At 41.2% G+C, this 21,597-nt stretch overlaps 2 protein-coding genes across 3 annotated transcripts in view; both read right to left on the reverse strand.

The window, feature by feature from the left end:
• The window catches only part of gpc6a (glypican 6a), a 188,568-nt gene that overhangs the window by 83,482 nt on the left and 83,489 nt on the right, over window positions 1-21,597 (reverse strand). The gene's annotated exons all lie outside the window — the stretch shown is intronic.
• Window positions 10,525-12,984, reverse strand: LOC311042470 (apoptosis-resistant E3 ubiquitin protein ligase 1-like; the record flags this gene model as incomplete). Its single annotated transcript, XM_084053223.1, has 1 exon — window positions 10,525-12,984. The coding sequence occupies one exon, from the start codon at window positions 12,982-12,984 to the stop codon at window positions 10,525-10,527; it is 2,460 nt and encodes an 819-aa protein (XP_083909349.1).

Here is a 21,597-nt window from a genome sequence, read left to right on the forward strand (position 1 = left end):
GATGAATAAGGCTACACAGAAAGATTTCACACCCAAGGCTGCCCTGATGTCATCAATAACATTAAGGCACGCTGTTACAGCACTGTGTTTTGTTCTAAAACCAGACTGCATGGGACATAAAATCATATGTTGTGTGTAGGAGATACCCATGAGTCTTCTGTAGCATCTCATCTCCATGCCTTGTAGATGAGATGCTACATAAACCAAATACCATGCCAAGAGGAGCTTAAAGCTATAATATGTTTTATGTCCGTTGCAACGATGTCTAAATTACAATAAAGATGGTGGTGCATCTAGTGTCCAATCCGGTGCACCATCTGCTTCAAATAACTTGATTGACATTGTCAACCAGTACGAGTCCTAAACCTGACACCAAGGTAAACATTTCTCAATGGATAAGAAGGATGACCACCTCCAACCACTGTAGAAGTGTTAAGTTATATTGTATTAACATACTCTACCATAGAGATGGCTAACATACTCTTTTATTCATTAAATAAACCAGATCAAAGCTTTGAACATCTTTAACTTTACATCATTTGGAAATGTTTCTTTTATGGGGGTATCTGGCACAAAATATTGTCAGATGGGGGTCTGCGGCCAAATACATATTAATTTGGGGGTCATTGACATGAAATAGTTTGAGTACTACTGGTCTATGATGATGGGCGTTAGGGTGGCACAGTGGTAAAGTGCCTGCCCACCACCGCAGAGGTTGTGGTTTCGAATTCACCATTGTGCATTCGGCTTTGTCGAGCGTTTATATACGAACACAATTGGCCTGTGTTCGGGGGAGGGAAGCTGGATGAGGAGGTTGATATTTGTCACATCAGGTACTCTTACGAGTTGGGGTGGCATTTGTCAGCAGGGAGTGTTGGGCGGGAGGAATAGGATGAAGGTGCTACGTCCTCCCAGTGGGGGCTCCTCACTAGCATTGAGCATTTGCCCGGTACGCCAAATGGGCAGTCCGCCGCTGCAGGCAGGCAGGCACGAACGCAGGCAGGCAGGCAGGCAGGCAGGCAGGCAGGCAGGCACGCACGCACACCCTTAGACAGCTAGCCTTTTGCAGAGTCACGCCTTTGGAAGCAGTGTAAAGCACTACAGTTTGGCTTTGGAAAACATTAAATAGCTGAAAACGCTAAACATATTTGAGGGGAGCTTTGAAGGCTTTTGTCAAAGCCAGCAGTGTACAGGACCCAGACGTTGTGTTGTACAGCACTCTTAATTTTTTCCTCTGGAAGAGAAAATTATTGCAAAAGTGATTACAAGATGCTTTGGTCATGACCCAAAATGGCTTTCCAGTTATACACCATAACTAAACTTATATTGCACAAAGCTACAAAACCCATGGAAACACAATATAGCTTGCTGGTGAACAAAACAGTGTTAGTGTACAGAATGAATAGATAGATTGGCAATCATAATTAATAATAATGAATACATAAAACATGATTTAATAATTATTTCAAAGATGACAGTACAAGGACAATATTGTTGTTATCTATAATGTGGAATTGTATGACAAAAGATTTACACTTAAAATGCAAAAAAACATATTACAGTATCTGACCATTTGATACTTTTGAAAGATATCTGCAAATCAACTAGAAACATTAAAAGTCCTTCTTAAACTGAACCCTTGAAATAGGTTGAACAAAATGGGAACCGTTGTCCTCACAGCATTGAGAACACAGAGTGAATTCCATTACTGTACCATGACAGACGGAATTAAATACAACTACAAGTACTGCATAAAGATGGCCTGCAGCTTTCCCTGGCTCTAAAAGGCAGACATAAAAGTGCTAAATTCTCCCATGAAAGTGAAAATAGTCTATCATTCACTGAGGAAAACTCTGCAAGTGTCATCTTATAACTCACCCAGTTTCATGGGTCATAGCCTGAAAAGAGGGACTGATGGAAGGGTGTGGAGGTGAATTTTTCAGCACACATAATTAATTGAGCTCTGCATAGGCTAATTGAGTGGCAATCATTTGAATGGTCATTACCTACATGTCACATGCAGTCATATCACTGCTTTTTGCTAAGCCTCTTCTGAGCCATACTCCTTAAAATCCTACTCTAAAATATGTACATGAACATTATTGAATTGCATTGAATTCAGTTCAACTTTACTTAAAGGTCAGGTCTTTAATAAATGGTAATCACATTTATAATGCATTATAATGCACTTATAAGGCATTATAAGACTTGTTATACTGTAAATGTTTATAATCATGTACAGTATGATGACTTATAACAACGTTTATAAAAAAACACCTTAAATATTGTATTTATTTTAGAAACAATTCATCTTTTTACTCAAGAGGGACCTGTATGTAATGCATGTGCAAATAAAACATATTTAAAATATTAACTCATATTAACCTTAGGAAGTATTACATTGTTTTTTATGCGCACATGGGCTAGACCACACATGGACACATTTGGTGCTGGTCAACTCTAATTTGTATATACAGCTTTGTTGACATTCAGGCTGTTAAACGCCAATGCTGATCACTTTCCCTGACCACATAATAACATTCCCTCTTTCTGAGATTATATGCGGTTGCCAAAGAACAGATCTGCTCATACTGGTAGACTGTGGTTATTGATTTGTCCATCAAAATGACACGGCTTGTTGAATGATTGACTGTAGTGGCCTTCTGCCATTGAGGGAACTCTGGACTGTGTTGGATTGAAAGCCACCCACATACTCCTAGGATTACAGTTAAGATCCATGCAATGGCCTGATTCCTAGAATTCCAACCATCACCATGTGTCAATGTGCACTTTTTTGTAACATAAGAATGCTTTTATAGACCTATTGATCTATGTGTTAATTTACTGCTTTTGAAGTAAGTAGACATTTCTTTTTATGGGGATATCTGTTTCAAAATGCTCCTACTGCACATGTTAGAAACCATGGTGCAAAATGTTCAGAAGGAAATAATAGAGAGCAGGTATCTTTTTATATATTTTAAATGGACATGAATTGGATTTGAGATAGAACCTCTCATTTAAAATGAAAAGCTATAATAAGCTATAATTGTAAATAGGCCTACATGTGCACGAGTGATCACCTGAACTAAGTCTTTAAAATGAACTGTCAATTAAATACAGTAATACAAGTATTATTATTATTACTATATTAATAATAATTACATTAATAATAATAATAATACAAGTATTATTATTATTATTATAGATAGTCAAGATCTGTGTTTTATTACAGTACTGTACATATTACATATGTGGGTGGGTTTCTATGGGATTCAAATATATATATATATATATATATATATATATATATATATATATATATACATATACATATACACACACACACACACACACACACACACACACACACACACACACACACACACACACACACACACACACACACACACACACACACGATGAACGGACCAGCCTTTCCTCTGGGTCACACTAAGCTGAGACAAGAAGAGAAGAATAAGTTATTTTCAGTACTGTAGGTTCAGGTTGTCTAACTGCCGTGTCGTCTATCACACAAGCATGCATTATGATGCAAGATCTTTATTTATTATTGACCCTTTTACTTTCAGCTCACCTCATTTGCAGGTCTGCTGAAGTACTGTACTTTGTGTTGCATGTGGATATTTGAATGTGTACCAAATTGACACAGATACACAGTAATACCAATATCATGGGTTTGAATAAATGTCATGACCTGCATGCATGTCATGCTCTTTCTTCCGCATCTGTCTTGTCCCCTATTCACTGTACTATTACATAAAGCATACAGCATACAATACCGTATGAATTGCAACAATCTTTAAAGAGAGAATTACTGTATGAAAGGTTATCATGAATAATACTACATAGGGACGGCTTAATGAGTGGCTTAACAGAATTATGTTGGTAAGGCAATGCTTTTAGTAGTTTGCAGTCAGTCACTTCAGACCACATACACAGCAACATCTGAGGGATTTTTTACATCACTTCACATCACTGTTGAGCTCTATTACAAGGACCTTAAAAGTGTTACTCTGTAGGGCTGATGATATATAGGAGTCACAGTCCATATTGTTAACATCACTGTTTTGAATTCAGAAGTCTTGGCCTGAGACTATCCCCGAACCTGCCAAATCAGACCCTGATGGCTGATATAGAAGTCACAGAGTCAGGAACAGCATTCTTGCACCCTGGAGGTTGAAACCTATATGAGTGAGCCCATGACTTTTCATAAAGCATCACCCTCCCCACAAAATGTCAACTTTGCACACAACCTGTACTGTATCTCAAATTGTAATGGACAGATTGCCATGAAACTTCAGTAGATTCATGTTCCCCAGAGGATGACTCTACTGTTTTTGGTGACCCCACAGCCTCTGTTCTAGCACCACCTGCAGGCCAAAACCTCACAAGATATCTCAAAAGCGAATGCACAGATTTCCATGACACTTGTCTATCCAACAATTTTGTCCCAAACATCTGTCGAAAACCATAGACATAAAAAAGTAGATGCCGCGCTGGATTCTGGGGCTGTGTCACCCGCGGGCACATATTGTGGAGGGGAAATCATAAGGGGCATGCACACGCATGTGCAGCAGCTTGGAACTTGCCTGTTGTTATAATTTATGCAACTCCATTCAGCGATGACCCGGCGAGGACACGCTGTCATTGGCCACAATGGCCAGTAGTCGTGATTGACGGTTGGGCGCACCGCTCCCCCTCCCCAATACGGCAGCGACGTAGACACATCACTCCAACAAACTGCAGCAGCGAATGACGTACCTACATTCCTATCTATGTCAAAACCTACTACCTGGGGTGCAGCACAACCCCTAGGGGCTACTAGTGGGACTAAAGCTTTTAGTCTTGACAAATAATAGCCATAGCCAGAGTATTAATACCGGCAATGTTTTAACTAAAACCAATGACAATTCAAATACATAAAAGTATTTTGTATTAATATCTTTAGATCATTAGTTCAGTGACTGCTGAAGTTGAAGTAATATGTGCATGTGATTAGTTTGGATATTATGGCCATAATGTTATTTTATGTATTATACACTTACAAGGGAAAAAAAGATAACCATGAGCTGAAGACCAGGTTGCCAGAAATGACTTTCACACTGGATTTCAAAGTACCTTTTTTAACATTATGGAATGCAGAGGACTTTTACCCTTGAAGTCATCCTGAAGTGTTAAGAATACATTTTGGTCAAGAGTGAAAATCTGTTGGAAGTGTTCCTTCTATCTGGACTAATTAGATTAATTAAATAATGAATGTGATTAATAAAGGTGACCTTTCTGCAGCTCTGACAATGCATTATCTGCAGAAAAAAGGCAGTGCTCATACTGTATATTTATTTCACTTCATTATACAACTTGCACACACTAGAGGTGGTTCATTTTTCACTGGCTCACACAATGGAATCTCTAATTCCAAGTATGGTTAATCAATATCCAAGCTCATATAAAGATCCAACAGTCTTGAATGACCAGAGCAGCGTGCACATAGATAATGCACACACACACACACACACACACACACACACACACACACACACACACACACACACACACACACACACACACACACACACACACACACACACACACACACACACAGAATCATTGTGTACATCATAAACATGATGTGTTATCATAAACATACTCATACTCAAAAAACATATTCTTCCTCCTGGTAGAATGAATGTACACAGCAAGTGTCATGGCAATCTGGCCATTCATAGCTACGCAGATGATACACAGCTGTATATACCGTTAAAAACTGGTGTCACAGGAAACATACCCCGCCTGCTTGAATGTCTCTCGGACATCAAAAAATGGATGTCCCAGAACTTTCTACAACTCAACGACACAAAATCAGAAATCATATTATTCGGCCCCCCAAATTCAACCCACTCCTTCCACTCTGAACTTGGCACGTTAGCTCCAAATATCACCCTCACTGCCCGTAACCTAGGTGTAATTTTTGACCCAGCCATATCATTTCACACACAAGTCACAAGAGTAGTCCAGTCCTGCTACTACCAGATTAGGAATATTGCCAAGATTAAATCATTCATCTCCACTGCAGACCTGGAAACCGTCATACATGCCTTTATTTCATCCCGCCTAGATGACTGTAACTCCCTCTACTCAGGTATCAATAAAAAAACACTATCCCGTCTCCAGATGGTGCAAAACTCTGCTGCCAGGTTACTCACCAATACAAAAAAAAGAGAACATATCACACCCATCCTGGCTGCCCTACATTGGCTGCCCGTGAGCTACAGAATAGATTTTAAGATTTTATTGATCACTTTTAAAGCCCTACACGGACTGGCCCCCAGTTACATTGTGGACTTGTTACAACCGCATGAGCCAGTTCGCCAGCTTAGATCCTCAGATTGGGCCCTCCTGGATCCTCCCACAACGCACTTTGTCACACGGGGGGACCGGGCCTTTTCGGCCCGGGCACCGGTGCTCTGGAATGCCCTAGCCTTGGACCTTAAGTTGGCAGAGTCAGTTTCCTCTTTTAAATCGCTTTTGAAAACACATCTGTATATAAAGTGTTTTTCCTAAGGATTGTTTTATGGACTGACTTTAAAATGCCATTTTTTGTTTTGTTTATGTTTTTCTTTGTTTTCTTATTTTTATCTTTCTCGTGCTGATGTTTGCGGTTTTTAATCATGTATGTAAAGCACTTTGTAACTTTGTTTGGAAAAGCGCTATACAAATAAAATTCATTCATTCATTCATTCATTCATTCATTCATTCATTCATTACTTAGAGATGTGTTGGTCACATACAGACACATAAACAGAAAACAAAATGTATAAGTAATAATAACCATCATCAAATATATAGCTGTGCCTTTTCTGTTTATTTTTTGTGTTGCTAGTGGCAGGCTCTATGACTCCCAAACAAGACCACTACTTTAAACCAATTTACTCACTTAAAAGACTGCAGGGTGTTTTTTTTTGCAATGCACCTTAGCATAAAGTACCTCAAAATCGAATAGGCTTTTGATACTTGCTGATCCAGAGGATGAACTCTACATATTTTGATGACCCCATGGCCTTGACTCTAGTGCCTCAGGCCAAGATGCGCACGGAAGTTGCACTTGCACACAAGATCCCAACATCTACTGTAGTATGTGTAAATGGAGGTGAACCTTCTTTTACAGCTTCAATTATAAATGATCTGATGCATCAATGCATTTCTAGTATAGCATCTTGGTTGACCAAGTAGATTTAATTATTTCTATGCCCACCCCTGCATCAAAGATCTATAACATAAATCTGTGTCGATGGTATTTGCTTGCACAAAGCACACTATCTCTGAATGTGTATTAAAAGTCAGGTTGTCCTGACAAGGTGGTCTTTTTCCTTCTATCTTGTTGGAAAACAGTTTTTGGCAGTGATGGCCCATGACCCAAGAAAGGACTATGAAGTATGATGTCCTCCATTTTCAGCGCACTCATCAAAATGTTAGCAGCAAAGGTTGGAAAGGGTTATGTTGTATTCAGTGAGGCCCAACTTGCATAGTAACTCTTACAGTACCAGCTTGAATTTGAATGAATGAGCAAAACAGTAAAGTGCTAATAAATGAGTTACTGTAAGTGGCTTGATATTTTACAATTACAGTAAATTGGTTTGCACCAGGTATCTCAGGCGGTCTCTCCTTTCCTGTTTAAAGTAATTTTGAACTCTGATAAAACCTTGGGTTAGAAGTCCATTATTGTCGATCATCTTTATTAATTTCACACTTCCTCAAATCAAAATACATCTTTGGAAGAAACTAAACTAACTTATACTTATATAAGTGATATATTCAGCCATTTTGTGCTCCGTAATCTCTAGCCAGAGCTGAGAATTCATTGCATTAAATACCTGGAGCTGAAGGTGAGAAAACGCTCCCCTTTGTTTGTGCTGGAGGCAGGCAATTGCAATAATTGCCTGCCTGCAACCACTCAGACCACAATTATTGTGGTCTGAGTGTTTGGCCACAAGAGTAAAGGAAGAAAGACATTGTTGCAGCCACATTTAAATTTGATGTCTAAAACGGGGGAAAAGAAAGTTGAATATGGCCGCAATCCATCACTTTTCTAATTTCACTGCACTAGGGCACAAGCTACATCATATGATTTGCACAAATACACTTTTAGACATATTTAAAAACACTTCTGCCTATCCCCAAATCTCCATTATTAGACTGCCTTCCTGGATGTCTTTTTTTTCCACGGAACAGAACAGAAGAGACGTGATGCTAAAACTAGAATCATTTTAACTGATTCATCTTTTTTAATTAGGAATTGACATGAGAAAAAGCAAGGGATTGATCTTTTAAATGAATGACTGATGTTTCCCCTGTGAAATAATGTAAGACAAAACTTGACTTGATATTTAAGTCATTTTCATATTTACCAATTTACCAAAAATACCAATTTCAGTTCTGATGATTAATATTATAAATGATAGATTCCAGATTCAAGAATAAAACATGCTTACACAAGTATGTGCCGTGAAATGTTGGTGTGGCATGCTCTGTCAGACTGTGCTAACAATGTCCAACAAAAATAATATAAACACTAGAAAAAGTGCTCCTCGGAGCACAGGTCTCCGCCAGGTCAGGTACGTTATTGTGGCCTCCTGGTGGCGCTATAATAGGCCAACCTTAGCCAATCAGGACGGAATATGGGAAATCAGACATATCCAGGTTGATCACATGACTATAGAGATACTGTGTACCAATTTGCATGACGTTTAGATAAAATCTGTAGGAGTAATGTCAAAAAATGGGTTTTGCACAAATCGGCCTCCAGGCCCATGTGATACATTTGGGGCAGAAGTTCTGAATTGGTATCGAGGGAGTGTGGGTGCACAGTTTCCTTTCGGCCTGGCGGAGACAATAAACAAGATATAATATGAGTACTTACTGTAGCAGCAATAAGTAATAAAGTGTAAAGAGTATCAAGTGTGTCAGTATGTACAGAATGTAATTGCAGTATCAATGCAGACAATTTACAATTGTAATTTCTTCCGTTTGTTACTGAGGTAAAATAGGATATCGTTGCTGTCGAGTGGAAACCTTGTATGTCCAAAACTGATCCTTTTTTATTGATATTTGAAACAGGCAGGCAGACAGACAGACAGACAGATTCTACTAATTAAAGGCAGTTGACCTCACAGTTTGGTCATTGTATTGTTCAGGGCTAGCTTGAGGGAAAAAAGCTATTACTGCATCTCTTTGTACTGGCTTTAGGACAACGCAGTTGGTTGCTTGAACGCAGCAGCACAAACAGTTCACTACTGGGATGATGTGAGTCCTTTAAAATCCTTTTACCTCTGTTCAAACACCTTCTGCAGTACAAGTCCTGCAGGGAGGGGAGTGAAGTCCCCCACCCTCTGCAGGGCTCGCTGGTCCTGGGAGGAGACATTTCTGTGCCAAACAGCGATAGCCCCCATCAGAATGCTCTGAGTTGTAGCCGAGTATAAGGATTTCAGGACCTTCTGTGAGACTTGTGTTCATTGACCTTGATAAGTCCTTAGTGATGTGCAGAGGTACTTGAAACTGCTCACCATCTACTAGTGTCCCACCGATCACAATAGGTCCTCTGCTGTCACGTACAAAACTCCACAATCATCTCCTTGGCTTTACCAATGTTTGAGCAGAGGCTGGCACCACATGATACATACGTATGCCACCTCCTCTCGATGGCTTCTTGTTGATGTTTGTGATCGGGCCCACCACCACTGTGTGGTCAGCAAACTTGATAATAGTGTTGGAGCTATTCTTGGCCACACACTTGTGCGTGTACATTGCTACAGCAGAGGGCTCAGTCAACACACAGCCCCGGGAGACTGGTGTTGAGGGTAAGTTAGATTGTTGGGGTCTGATAGTCAGGAAATCTAGGATCCAGTTCAGTCCTAGGTTAGACAGTTTACCAGCCAGTCATAATTGGTTTCCAAAGCAGTAGGCGGAAGGTTTGTTAGTGGCCGTTCTCGCTGCTGTTCTAGCAACTACTACTGCACCTTGCATTCAGAAGTCCCTGGACACATTGTTAGGTGGAGATCTCGGATCGTCTGGCAACATGAGACTAGGTCCAAGGTGATAGGGAGAGAGTAGCAGATGTACTAGCCCTTTGAAGCACTCCATGACTACTGAAGTGAGTGCTAGCTGGCAGTAGCCATTTAGGCAGGCTATATAAAAGCAAGTATTGCATATACAGCTCCTCTGATCACTTCCAAAGCCTAATTTATCTGGCATCGTGCAACAAAAATAGCCGACCTACAAGCTCACAACGTCCCGCGTCTGCAATGTGTTGTAAGCCTGTAGGTCAGCCATCCAACGACCTATGGGTTTAAGCTTCTTCTTCAAAAGTCCTTCTGGGATTTTCTGTAATACCCGCTGACCTTGAAAAATAATTGAGGGTAGTCTCAGGCGCCCAGTGTCCAGAACAGATGCAGATGCAAGGGCACCAGACCAGACCAGTGTGACAGCATGAGAGGAACAGTGTTTCAGAACTCAGCGCATGCCAAAGCCCTCACTGCCCTCATTGATGGCCAGTTTCAGCATCTTGTGCAGTTCTTCATAGGAGTCATAGGTAGGGAGGCACAGCTGGTTAAAACAGGTGTGTGCAGTGGGCAAGGTGCTGTGTGTGGGGGCAGCAATGATCTGGAAGGAGGGGCAGAGGGTGTTAAAGCCCCCTGGGGGGAGCTGGGAGGAGCCTGTGGTGAACTGCAGCAACCGAGCCAGCTCTTCCTGGGTGAAGCTGAACACTAAGGCCCAGAACCACTCCATAACTCTCCCTCTGAAGTGCCATGATCCTCCCACAATTACAGTGTGAGCTTTGAAGTCAAGTACATTGATGCTTCCAGTGCCGCACATCAACAGCTCCAACTCATTTTCATCAAACATGGCTAGAAGGTGTTCCGGCACTAGTTCATTCAAGCCTTTGAGGAAGTGTTCCACCTCAACTCTCACCTGGCTAGCCAGTCTGTACTGGGCCAGCAGGTTCAGATAATGCATCTTGTTTTCGTTGGTGACGGGGATCTGGGCTCCTCCTGATATCAACTCCACAACCTTCTCCAGATATCCTGACTTGCTGTACTTCTCCTCAGCAAACACAAGATCCATTTCACTCACATCATTGTTTAGGATGAAGCAGACTTTAGTTTTGTAAAACTCCTGGTCGTCTGTCTCAAAGTACTTGTAGTTCATCCTGAGGCCAATGATCTGGGCCAAAAATGAACGGGTAAAGCGAGCCCGGACCAGCTGCCTGTAGAACCCACCCAGGGCAGACTCGTAGAGACACTTCCCTACGACACAGCCCGCAAACTTGTACATGTTTAGACGCTGGTGGGATGGCTGGTCAGCGTTCGGGTGAACCAGACCCTGGTTGTTGTCACTGAAGCGTGTGAACAGCTGGTTGGAGGTGTCAAACAAGGCTTTACAGATGAGCTCGAACCACTCCCTGCGAGGACCCCCCCAGTCAAGAGCTTCCTCATCCTGAAACACCAGCTCAAAATTCTTACTCCAGTCGGACACTGAGAAGTTCCTGGTAGCCTTCAGGGACGAGTCCAGAATGGAGTGGCGTGAGATCTTCAGGCAGGTCTTGGTACGAGGTCTCTTTGAGTGGATCTGCCTGAGTTCCCTCTGGAAAAAGTCCACCTTGTCCTGGAACGTTTCAGAGCCGCCAATGTTCTTGTGCATGAAGCGGATGAAGGTAGAAGCCATAATATTCCTGTCTTTGCAGCTGAGCTCCACTGGAGGCTGAATCCCATCATCCACCACGAGGGTCAGGTACTTATGAACGGGGTCAGGACCATGGTAAGTGAACTTGGTCCCTGGACACACACGAAAGGTGAAAAGGCGCCATGGAATAATTTTAAGGTAGAACTCGTTCACGGATAGTTGCTTCGGTGATATGTAGCAATAGACCTTTTTTGGTTTCTTTACCTTCTCGGGCTGTCCCTCCACAATGGAGTCATAACCTTCCTTTTTGTCCCCCATCAAGGGCCTCCTCTGGGGGGCCATGGCTGGTGGATGCCAGGAGGAGCTTCTGTAGTTTCCGCTACTGTAGAGGTACGCTTCAAAGGTGATGCTGAAGCCTGGAGTGGACATGTTCTTCTCCACACAGTTCTTCTCATTCTCGCTGAGAACAATGATGTCAAACTTTCCATTGCTCAGTGGCTGGTCCTTGTAGGAGATGCAGGCCCTGAAACACCCCGTCTTCCACAGGGTCAACGTCAGCAGAACCTGGCCGTGCTGCTTGTTGGAGGAAACAGACTTGCTGTAGTACTCCTCCACACTGCCGTCATCCACTGTCCCGAGAGAGAGCACGTGGATGCTGTAGTTGGCCTCGTCGACCAGAGACATGGAGTTAGTGGTGGGGTTTCCATACTCGTCCCTGGGCTCAATCTGCAAGGTGTGCTGCTGGCCATTGACCAGGACCAGTGTGGAGAAGTGATACGCTATCTTTGTTGTGGAAGGAACCACTAAACCTGGCTGAAATATCTTGTAGTAGGGGCTGTATGCCAAGTCGAGGCCATCCAGTTTGACTGCTACCTCATAGCGTCCAGCCTTGCGTACGGTGAAGGCCACTTTGACTATGTTGGACTCCGGGTCTTGAAGAACTTCCTGGGTCACAGGGATATCCACAGTTAACTCTTCATGGGTAATGTTGACCCTCAGTCCCATTGGTTTATATGCAGGAAAGGGCTGGCCATTCCTATAGAACAGCTGTACTCTGAAGCCCATAGTATGACCCACTTCCTGTGGGTCCTTCCAATCCCATGACACCTTGCATGAACGGGGGTCCAAGTAATTGCCCATGACATTGTCGTAGATGCTGCGGTCACTACGTCTCTCTGGGTCCTCATTCTGAAGGAAGCTGACCACCCACGTTGCAAGCTCACAGAGGAAAATTATGATAGAGACACATGCTAGGATGGAAACAGTAATTACACCAATCACGTACAACATTTTCCCTATCAAGAAGCACAGCGCCACAGCACAGCCAAATATTAGAGCCATCGATAAAATGGACTGATTATGTAGCGGACATGGAAGCACTGGTATTGAAGCATTGAAGCTTATTCACCGAATGACATAGGCGGTTTTCCAAATAAGGTGGTTTTCCAAATAAGGTAGTTTGGTAAATGGTCTAAGTCTTTTCCAACGAAAACACAATCATCTCCTGAGTGTTTAAAATGATGAACAAAGCTCCAGTTTTAAAAAGGCGAACAAGATACAAGGCCAATGTTGTACTGCGCTCTGTTTCTGTCTAATGTTAGTGCATATATACTATCCACATTACTGCCTCCGGGGCGGGGTCTTAACACCCGCCTTTCATTGACAGAACGATCATCCAATCAGAAGCTCTATCTCCCAGCAGCAGCCCTGCCGGGAGGTGTGTGACGAATTAGTATGCAGGCACAACAGTATTCAGTTTTTAAGCATATATCATAAACAATACATTTGTTACTTAATTTCATTAGTTAAACAAATCTTCGTTCAATTATCCACATTCAATATTTCACACACATTAGAATAAGACCAAAAAGTATTCCATTAAATCAATGCAAACCAAAGTTACACTCATACAGTCCTATTTAAAATACAGGTTATTTTTTGGAGCTTTGGAACATTTGTCCACTGTGACTTATCTATACTAAAATATAGTTCTATGAAAAGAAACTTAAAGAAAGACTATTGTCTACTATTTTAATACCTGGAATTGATCTTTGATCTGTAAATCTTTTAGTCTAGTTTTTATTAAAGCAGTAAAAGTAGAAATCCTTTGTACAATGTATCTTAAGTATATTCAACAGGTTTTGAGTTTTATATCAGAATATCATATTTGTCTACTTAGAAAAGGTTACAGACAAATGATTTGGACTCATTTACATTTAGCCATTGCTTAAGTCTGGTGACCTTTGTTTTTTCACAGTCAGGGAAAAATACTGCGACTCAACTTTATATTATCTTATTTATCTTATCTATGTTGCTTACAAACTTGCTTTGATGGCTTGCAGCAACTGTCTTGCTTATGGGGAATCAGTAGAAGAGAGGAACTAATGATTTATGCTATTTACATTGATGACCACCCTCTGTTCTCCTTATCAAAGTAGTTCAGTTCTTGGAGCTTCATCAGGTGATGTACTCATCACCCCTTTCAAATGTAAATGTGAGAACTGATTAGTCTTCTGTTAGGGAAACTCAGTCACTTTTTGCTGGCATAGTGGACTTTGAGTGAGTCATCAATTCTTTAACCCAGTTGCTTATTATTAAACCAATGTGTTATAACAAAATAACCTGGTAGTAATATTATCATGTGTAATAACTTAATAACTACTTTTAATCCTGGATATACCACAGTAGCACTTCATACGAACATCCTATCCTATCCTACTACTTTAATTGAAATGACCTCCAGAATTTGTCCGGGGTTGGTCAACACACGAACACTCCACTTGCCCCGAAACTTGCCCCAGACTGTTGATCAGAGCTCTGGCTATAATATTGGCTTCTTTTCCCGCCTTCAATGTACTTACATAGTGTACGGTTAATATAAAACTACATTTCCTACTACATCTTAACATTTTAGCCACAGCAGCTTTCCTTCTTATTGGCCGCAGCATCTTCTTTTTGATCGAGCTAGATGTGAGGGCCGCGAAGCGGCCCAAACCTCTAGTCCTATTAACAAGCATGCTAAACAGTAATATACAGCACTCTTTTAGTTTTATAGTTTTATGTTGTTTTATTTATGTTCCAATTCCTGTTCTCTGTTGTAATTTTTTGTTTGTCCAAAACCATGGACAAAAATGGAAATAAGTATTGTGTCTTATCCTTAAAATAGTGTCAAATAAATCAAATAAAATGTTCTGTGGAGGAGTTCTTGGGTACGGGGACAATAATGGAACTCTTGAAGCATGTGGTGACATGCAGGGTACAACACAGATTAGCTATGATTTGTTTTGAATGAAAAAGCCAACATCAGACATGAAATAATGTTAATGTTCAACTTCTTTAGAAGTACATTCATCTGTGACAGATGAATACAATATGGGTGTCTTCAAACCATCATGCTCTAATTTTGCTTTCTCTGTTTTCAACGATCCTTTGAGATTTAAGAAATGTTTTGGTTTTCGCTTAATTGTTCTCTGTTGTGCGTAATCGTTTAAGGATAAGTTGCCAAAAAGTACAGATAAAAATGGCCCAGTGATCATTACTGTGAAACACAGTCTATATATACTATAGTTTCTGCTTGTACAGTATGCATGTTTTCAGTAATGGAATATCGTTTTTTCATCGATTAGTTAATTGTTTTTGCTTTTACATAACATACCACTTCAACTTGTTTGTTGAGAATATTATCCTACACAATAATGTGAACATTCTTTGACCTTCACCTTTAAAAGGGAACCAATCACAGTCTGTTTAGTCGTGGAGTATTAGTGTTAGAGCTATTAGTCTAGAGCGAGCGGTGGAACGTTTGAGAAAATCATCATTCAGGAAATGTTCTATAGGGACACAACACATTTCACATGCTATGTTATAGTCCACATGACAAGCAGTGGTGGGAAAAGTACTCAAATGTTTTACTTAAGTAAAAGTATCAATACTGCAATGTAGAAGTACTCCGTTACAAGTAAAAGTCCGGAATTAAAAATGTACTTGAGTAAAAGCACCAAAGTATTGGCATCAAAATGTACTTAAAGTACCAAAAGTAAAAGTACTAAAATGTTTGAAAATAGCAGATCTACAAGCTCACAACGCGTCGCATCGCGACGCGTTGTGAGCTTGTAGATCGGCTATTTTCAAATAGCCTATGTATAAAATAGGGCTAAAGTGGTTAATGTATATTTCATAATATCATAATTTATATCTCAAAAGTAACTAGTCACTAAAGTTTTCAAATAATTGTAGTGGAGTAAAAGTACAGTATTTGCCTCTGAGATGTAGTGGAGTAGAAGTAAAAGTACTGAAAACTAGAAAAAGTGCTCCTCGGAGCACAGGTCTCCGCCAGGTCAGGTACGTTATTCTGGCCTCCTGGTGGCGCTATAATAGGCCAATGTGAAAATGGTGCCATTTATTCTTAGGTCTTTCACGGCAATCACACACTGCATTCATGATTTGAGGCATTTTGTTCCAAAAATGTGTTTTGCTAAATTAGACCTGCTGGTGGCGCTATAACAGGCCAATGTGAAAAGGGTGGCATTTCTTCCTCGGCCTAGTGGGAATGTGCGTGTGAAATTTCACGGAAATTGCAAGCTGCGTGGATAGTTTGAGGCTTTTTGTTCAAAAAGGAGCAATCCTACAAACTTTGGAAGCCAACCATAGGCAATGAGGAAGGAATATGGGAAATCGGACAGATCCGTGTTGATCACATGACTATAGAGATACTGTGTACCGATTTGCATGACGTTTGGATAAAATCTGTAGGAGTAATGTAAAAAAAAATGTTTTGCACAAATCGGCCTCCTGGTGGCGCTATAACAGGCCCATGTGAAAACATTGGGGCAGAGGTTCTGAATTGGCATCCAGGGAGTGTGTGTGCACAGTTTCGGAGCGAACGGGCCAACGGTGCCGGAGATTAGCTGGTAACACACAGACAGGAGGGACACACACACACACGGACGGACACACACACGGACGGACGGACGGAGGGTAAAACATACTCTCTCGCCATGCCTTCGGCCTGGCGGAGACAATTAGAAATACTCAAGTAAAGTACAGATACCTCAAAATCGTACTTAAGTACAGTACTTAAGTACATGTACTTAGTTACTTTCCACCACTGGTGACAAGTAAACAGATTCTGATGTCTAAAATCACCACAGTTCCCTTTTATGTTTAACCAGGACTTAACAACAAACTGGAGAGTAGATCATTATAGCCCATTATAGTACTAAAGGCTGTTGCACCTTTTTGAACTACAGAAGCATGTTTTAGGTAATATCAGCACCTTCTAGGAGATATCATAAGCTCTGTATAGCGTATTAATGGCATAATATCCTACCCTTTAGTTTTGAATTTCTTTTATGCATTGCACATAGATGTTCACTGTAGAGACTGATTATTCAGGGTTGATCAAATTCACTTGATCTATGAGTGAGAATGAATACATGAATACCAAAGGCTTTGAATCATGCTGAGAGGCCTTGATCCTTTGGTAATAAGTATTCTTCTTTGATGACACTGCAATTTCAACAGATGACATTCCATGCATGCTATCTTTTACAGTGGGCTGCCAGGTGGAGAAAAAAAAAACTCTCACCACGTGCATGATGCATATCACATAGGAGCTGACAGCATCAATACAGGGGTCTCATAATTAAAGGCCTCTGTTGTAGCATACAGGGGAACAGGAGGCATGTTCCACACAGCCCATCCATCATACACTGGCAGCTCGTTTAAAACATCTTTAAAATTAAAGTTGCACCGGCCCCTGCCTTTTACAAAGAGCAATTGTTTTCTGACAGCTCAGTGAATCTCTGCCGAAATCGCTGGGGGAAAGGTTGAGCGCCGATGACTTTTATGCAGAGAGCTGACAGACTGAATTAAGAGGGAGTCTGCTCACTACTCTCACAGAAATAACTTTGGGTGTACTTAATGTTATCCAATACAATAGTAGCGTAGAGCAGTACATATTTGCATTGGATGATGGGCTTTTAGGTGTAACTGCATCAGGTCTTCAAACCAAAACACTAATTAATCTCCTCTTTTGTATTAAAATATGGTTGATGTTGTGTTTGATATGTTTAATGCTGGCCAAGTCAACCATCTGACTTTTGGATTAAACATATATATACATATACATATACATACACATACATACATACATACATACACACACACACACACACACACACACACACACACACACACACACACACACACACACACACACACACACACACACACACACACACACACACACACACACACACACACACACACACACTGAACATACCTAAAGCAGTTGCGGTAATGTAGGCTTCAAAGACTATAAGGTTAACCGAAAATGAATTAGCAAATTTAGCTTATCAGTCAAATTCAAGGGAAGCCACAAGCCATTTTTCTTTGAAGATGCTCTTTTGAAATTAAATTGGCTCAATCTGTGACAAGAATACTATACAAGAAGATTCATACCCTGGGGTAATGTGTGTAGAGGCAGGCAATATCATTTCTCGCGTGAAGAACTGCTGTCATTAAAACCTGATGACTTGTACCCAGAATTTATATCTACCCCTTGCTACCATGATACCAACAGAGTAGCACAAGCAAAAATGTCCCATTGAGAGGAGAGCAATAGTGAGAATGAATCAACAAAACTCAATTGTTGTTGAGTAGGTTATATCAATTACAGGTTTCTTGAAGGAGGATACAAGTGCACAATCTGCATAACCTGCAAGGTAAAGTCATTGCACAAATCCATGCAACAGTATGAGTACTGTATGCCCATCCCTCGCCCAAACCTTAGCGCTTATATTAAGACTGAGAGTGTGTCTGTTTTCAATATGAGTAAACAGCCCCAACACACTCTCCTGTGCCTTTACGCTTCTCACATTTTTAGCGGTGCCAACCGCTCTATACGTGGCTTTGACTCTGTGTCTGTGTGTGTGTCTGTGTGTCTGTGTGTCTGTGTGTATGAGCCCGGGATGAGCACGGCAAAGAAGCAACACATACAAACACACGCACACGCACACACACACACACACACACACACACACACACACACACACACACACACAGACTTGGAGATTGCCTATGCCATCTCTCCTCTCATTTGCCACACGTGCCACCGGTTATCAAAGAGGGGTCCAGGGACCCCCAGGGACGTCCGCCCGTATGAGCACGGGATTTTAAACAGCTATAACTCCAGTTTGCAGCATGCCACCAAGTCCAAATTTGGTATGTGGACTTAGACCACCAATACGGGCCGAGCATGAATTGCTCAAGCCCCGCCCCCTCTGTCTTCCCATTGGCTGGCCTTTAAACAGCCATAACTCAAGTTCGCAGCATGCTACGGAGTACAAATTTTGGACATGGACTAAAACCACCAATAGGGACAAACTGTAATTACTTAAGCCCCGCCCCCTCTGTCTGCCCATTGGCTGGGCTTTAAACAGCCATTATTCCAGTTTGCAGCATGCTACCAAGTACAAATTTGGTAAGTGGACTCAGACCACCAATAGGGACGAACTGAAATGAGTTAAGCCCCGCCCCAAAGGCACCGCTTCCTTCACACAGGGTGTGATTTTTATATTTGTATTTTGATAAAATAAGGAAGTTATGCACACTTGGATCAATGCAAGGTTCTTCAAAAAAGCCAAGCTTTTAGCCAAAAGACCGAAATGAGGGCAAAAACTAACTTTTTTTTAAGATAAAAAAAAATCACACACTACACGATTGTATTGACATTATTAGGCTTGCCGGAGCAACGCTAACACAGCACCCCAAAGTGGTGTGATCACACGCGCAAGCAGATGTAAACAATAGAGCCTATAAAATGTGCGGTGGCAACAGACAAACATTATATACATGTAGATTATTGCTAGTTATTGCTGCATATCGGCAAGCCTCAGCTGTCCAACGCACCACAGGTTGTTTTGACTGGTGGCCTTGTCAAACGTCCTCTCTTTCACTGAATCTCTGTCTCCTTGTTGTTGTTTGTCTTGGTCACCCGCCACTCCTGCCGTCCCATTCGGACAGTAGTGATGTAATCATCCAGATAAATATCAAACATATTTGAGAATTATTGGGATGGCCCTGATCGTCTGGGAGGAAGTTAGGAGGTTTAAGATTGGATCTTTGAACCACTCACAGGATAATCTATCCAGATAATCTATCCTGATCAGGCTAGAATGGGCAACGCCTATTCTGATTGTCCAGAGGGACGATTCCAACCCAAAATCACCACGATTATCTTGTAGTGTGAACCCACATTAAGTCATATTTGTCTTGATCAGCTAAGGCATTTGCTGATTTAAACAGCTCTCACAGATCTCACTGAAAGTTCTGCTTGGTGTAAAAACCCAAATGCATGAATGTGCTATTTATGGAGCGTCTGTATGGTTTTCATTGCTGGGAGGTGGGGCCCTGTAGGTGTGGGAGTATATTTTACAGCCCAGTTATTTTAGACTTCATCTTGGTACACAGAGCAGGAGTGTGTGTGTGAGGGAGAATACATGAGATTGAAACACTGACAATGAAAACAAATTAGCATTTAAACAGTAAATACATATATTTTTTTGTATGGCCAACAGGCCAACAGGTGTCCCTGTGCAGTGTGCACACTAATCTCGCAACCTGCGAGCCCAATCGTCATCAAAGTTTGCATGCACAGAATCCCGGTAGGCCAAGGAAGACACCTCTATGTTTTCAAATCAGCCTCATGGTGGCGCTATTACGTTTTGGAATCGTAGGTCGCACATTGAACACTTTTGTACAATTTGATGTTGAGGGGCCTCTATAGAGCTCGCTTCCAAAAGAACTTTCACTTCGGCCACAAAAAAGAAAACGTCGCAACCCTACAGTATGTTGTAGAAATACTATTAACCCCGGCCTACAGCTTCCTTGGGTCCTGACGGCTGCCCTGGCTAGGCAACCCAGCCTGGCTAGGCATACCCAACCTGGCTATGTGTTCCGCCTACGCCCTTTTCTAGTTGTACTGTATATATTGCAATAATAATGTGTATAATAATGGGAATAATAATAATCCCAAGGCATACCGTTTGGGAACTACTACTTTATACTATAGGAAAGGCAACACACTTTCAATATGCTGGGATGGGGCAAAAATAAGCCTCCAAACAAATTACAGAATGCTTTTAGTTGATTGATGCCAGTGCCCTACTGTCAGTAAAGCAATCCTAAGATGTCCAGGTCAACCATGTCCAATTAAGGGCTTACAATGTAAATGACATGCGTGCACTTATAAACTGAGTAACCAGGATGTGTGAGAATAACAGCCTTAGTTTCACTTCACATATCTCTCATGAACTGAAAACCCAACAATTATGTTCAGTTCTGTGCAAGGAACTCACCTTAGAAAATATGGGTGTTCTTCTCAAGAAAGCAGTCAGACAATGGTCATAAAAGTATGCCTTCATATGCCGCTTTTATACCAACCTGTTCACATCATTGTTCAACAAATAAACAGCTGCTTTGTGACCAGGGAGCATTATTCATAATTCACATATGTGTCTGTGTGCCACAGACCACACCTCCCATTACCTGCTTTATACCCCATTCCCATATTTATGTCTTTAATTCACTCTTCTTGATATTGAAGGAAAAAAAAGAAAGAAAAAAAAAATGCTTGCCTACACCCTGCCTGACTTTCTGGTCATTTTGTTATACTGCCCATTTGCCATGATTACATTTTCTATGATTAGTGGAATATTTTCTGAGCATTATATGGATTTGACCATAGACAAATCACTATGAACACTATTTAATATTGATGTCTTACAAAGACAATGCTCTACAAATTGAAGCTTGCATTGCAGCAGCATTTGTTCAGTAAATCACTCAGAATAAAAATCAAATTCCTACAAATGCACAGTAAATATTCGATGCAAACAACGA

This window comes from Gymnoscopelus microlampas (genome assembly GCF_963454915.1).
Source record: "Gymnoscopelus microlampas genome assembly, chromosome: 1".
Taxonomy (NCBI): domain Eukaryota; kingdom Metazoa; phylum Chordata; class Actinopteri; order Myctophiformes; family Myctophidae; genus Gymnoscopelus; species Gymnoscopelus microlampas.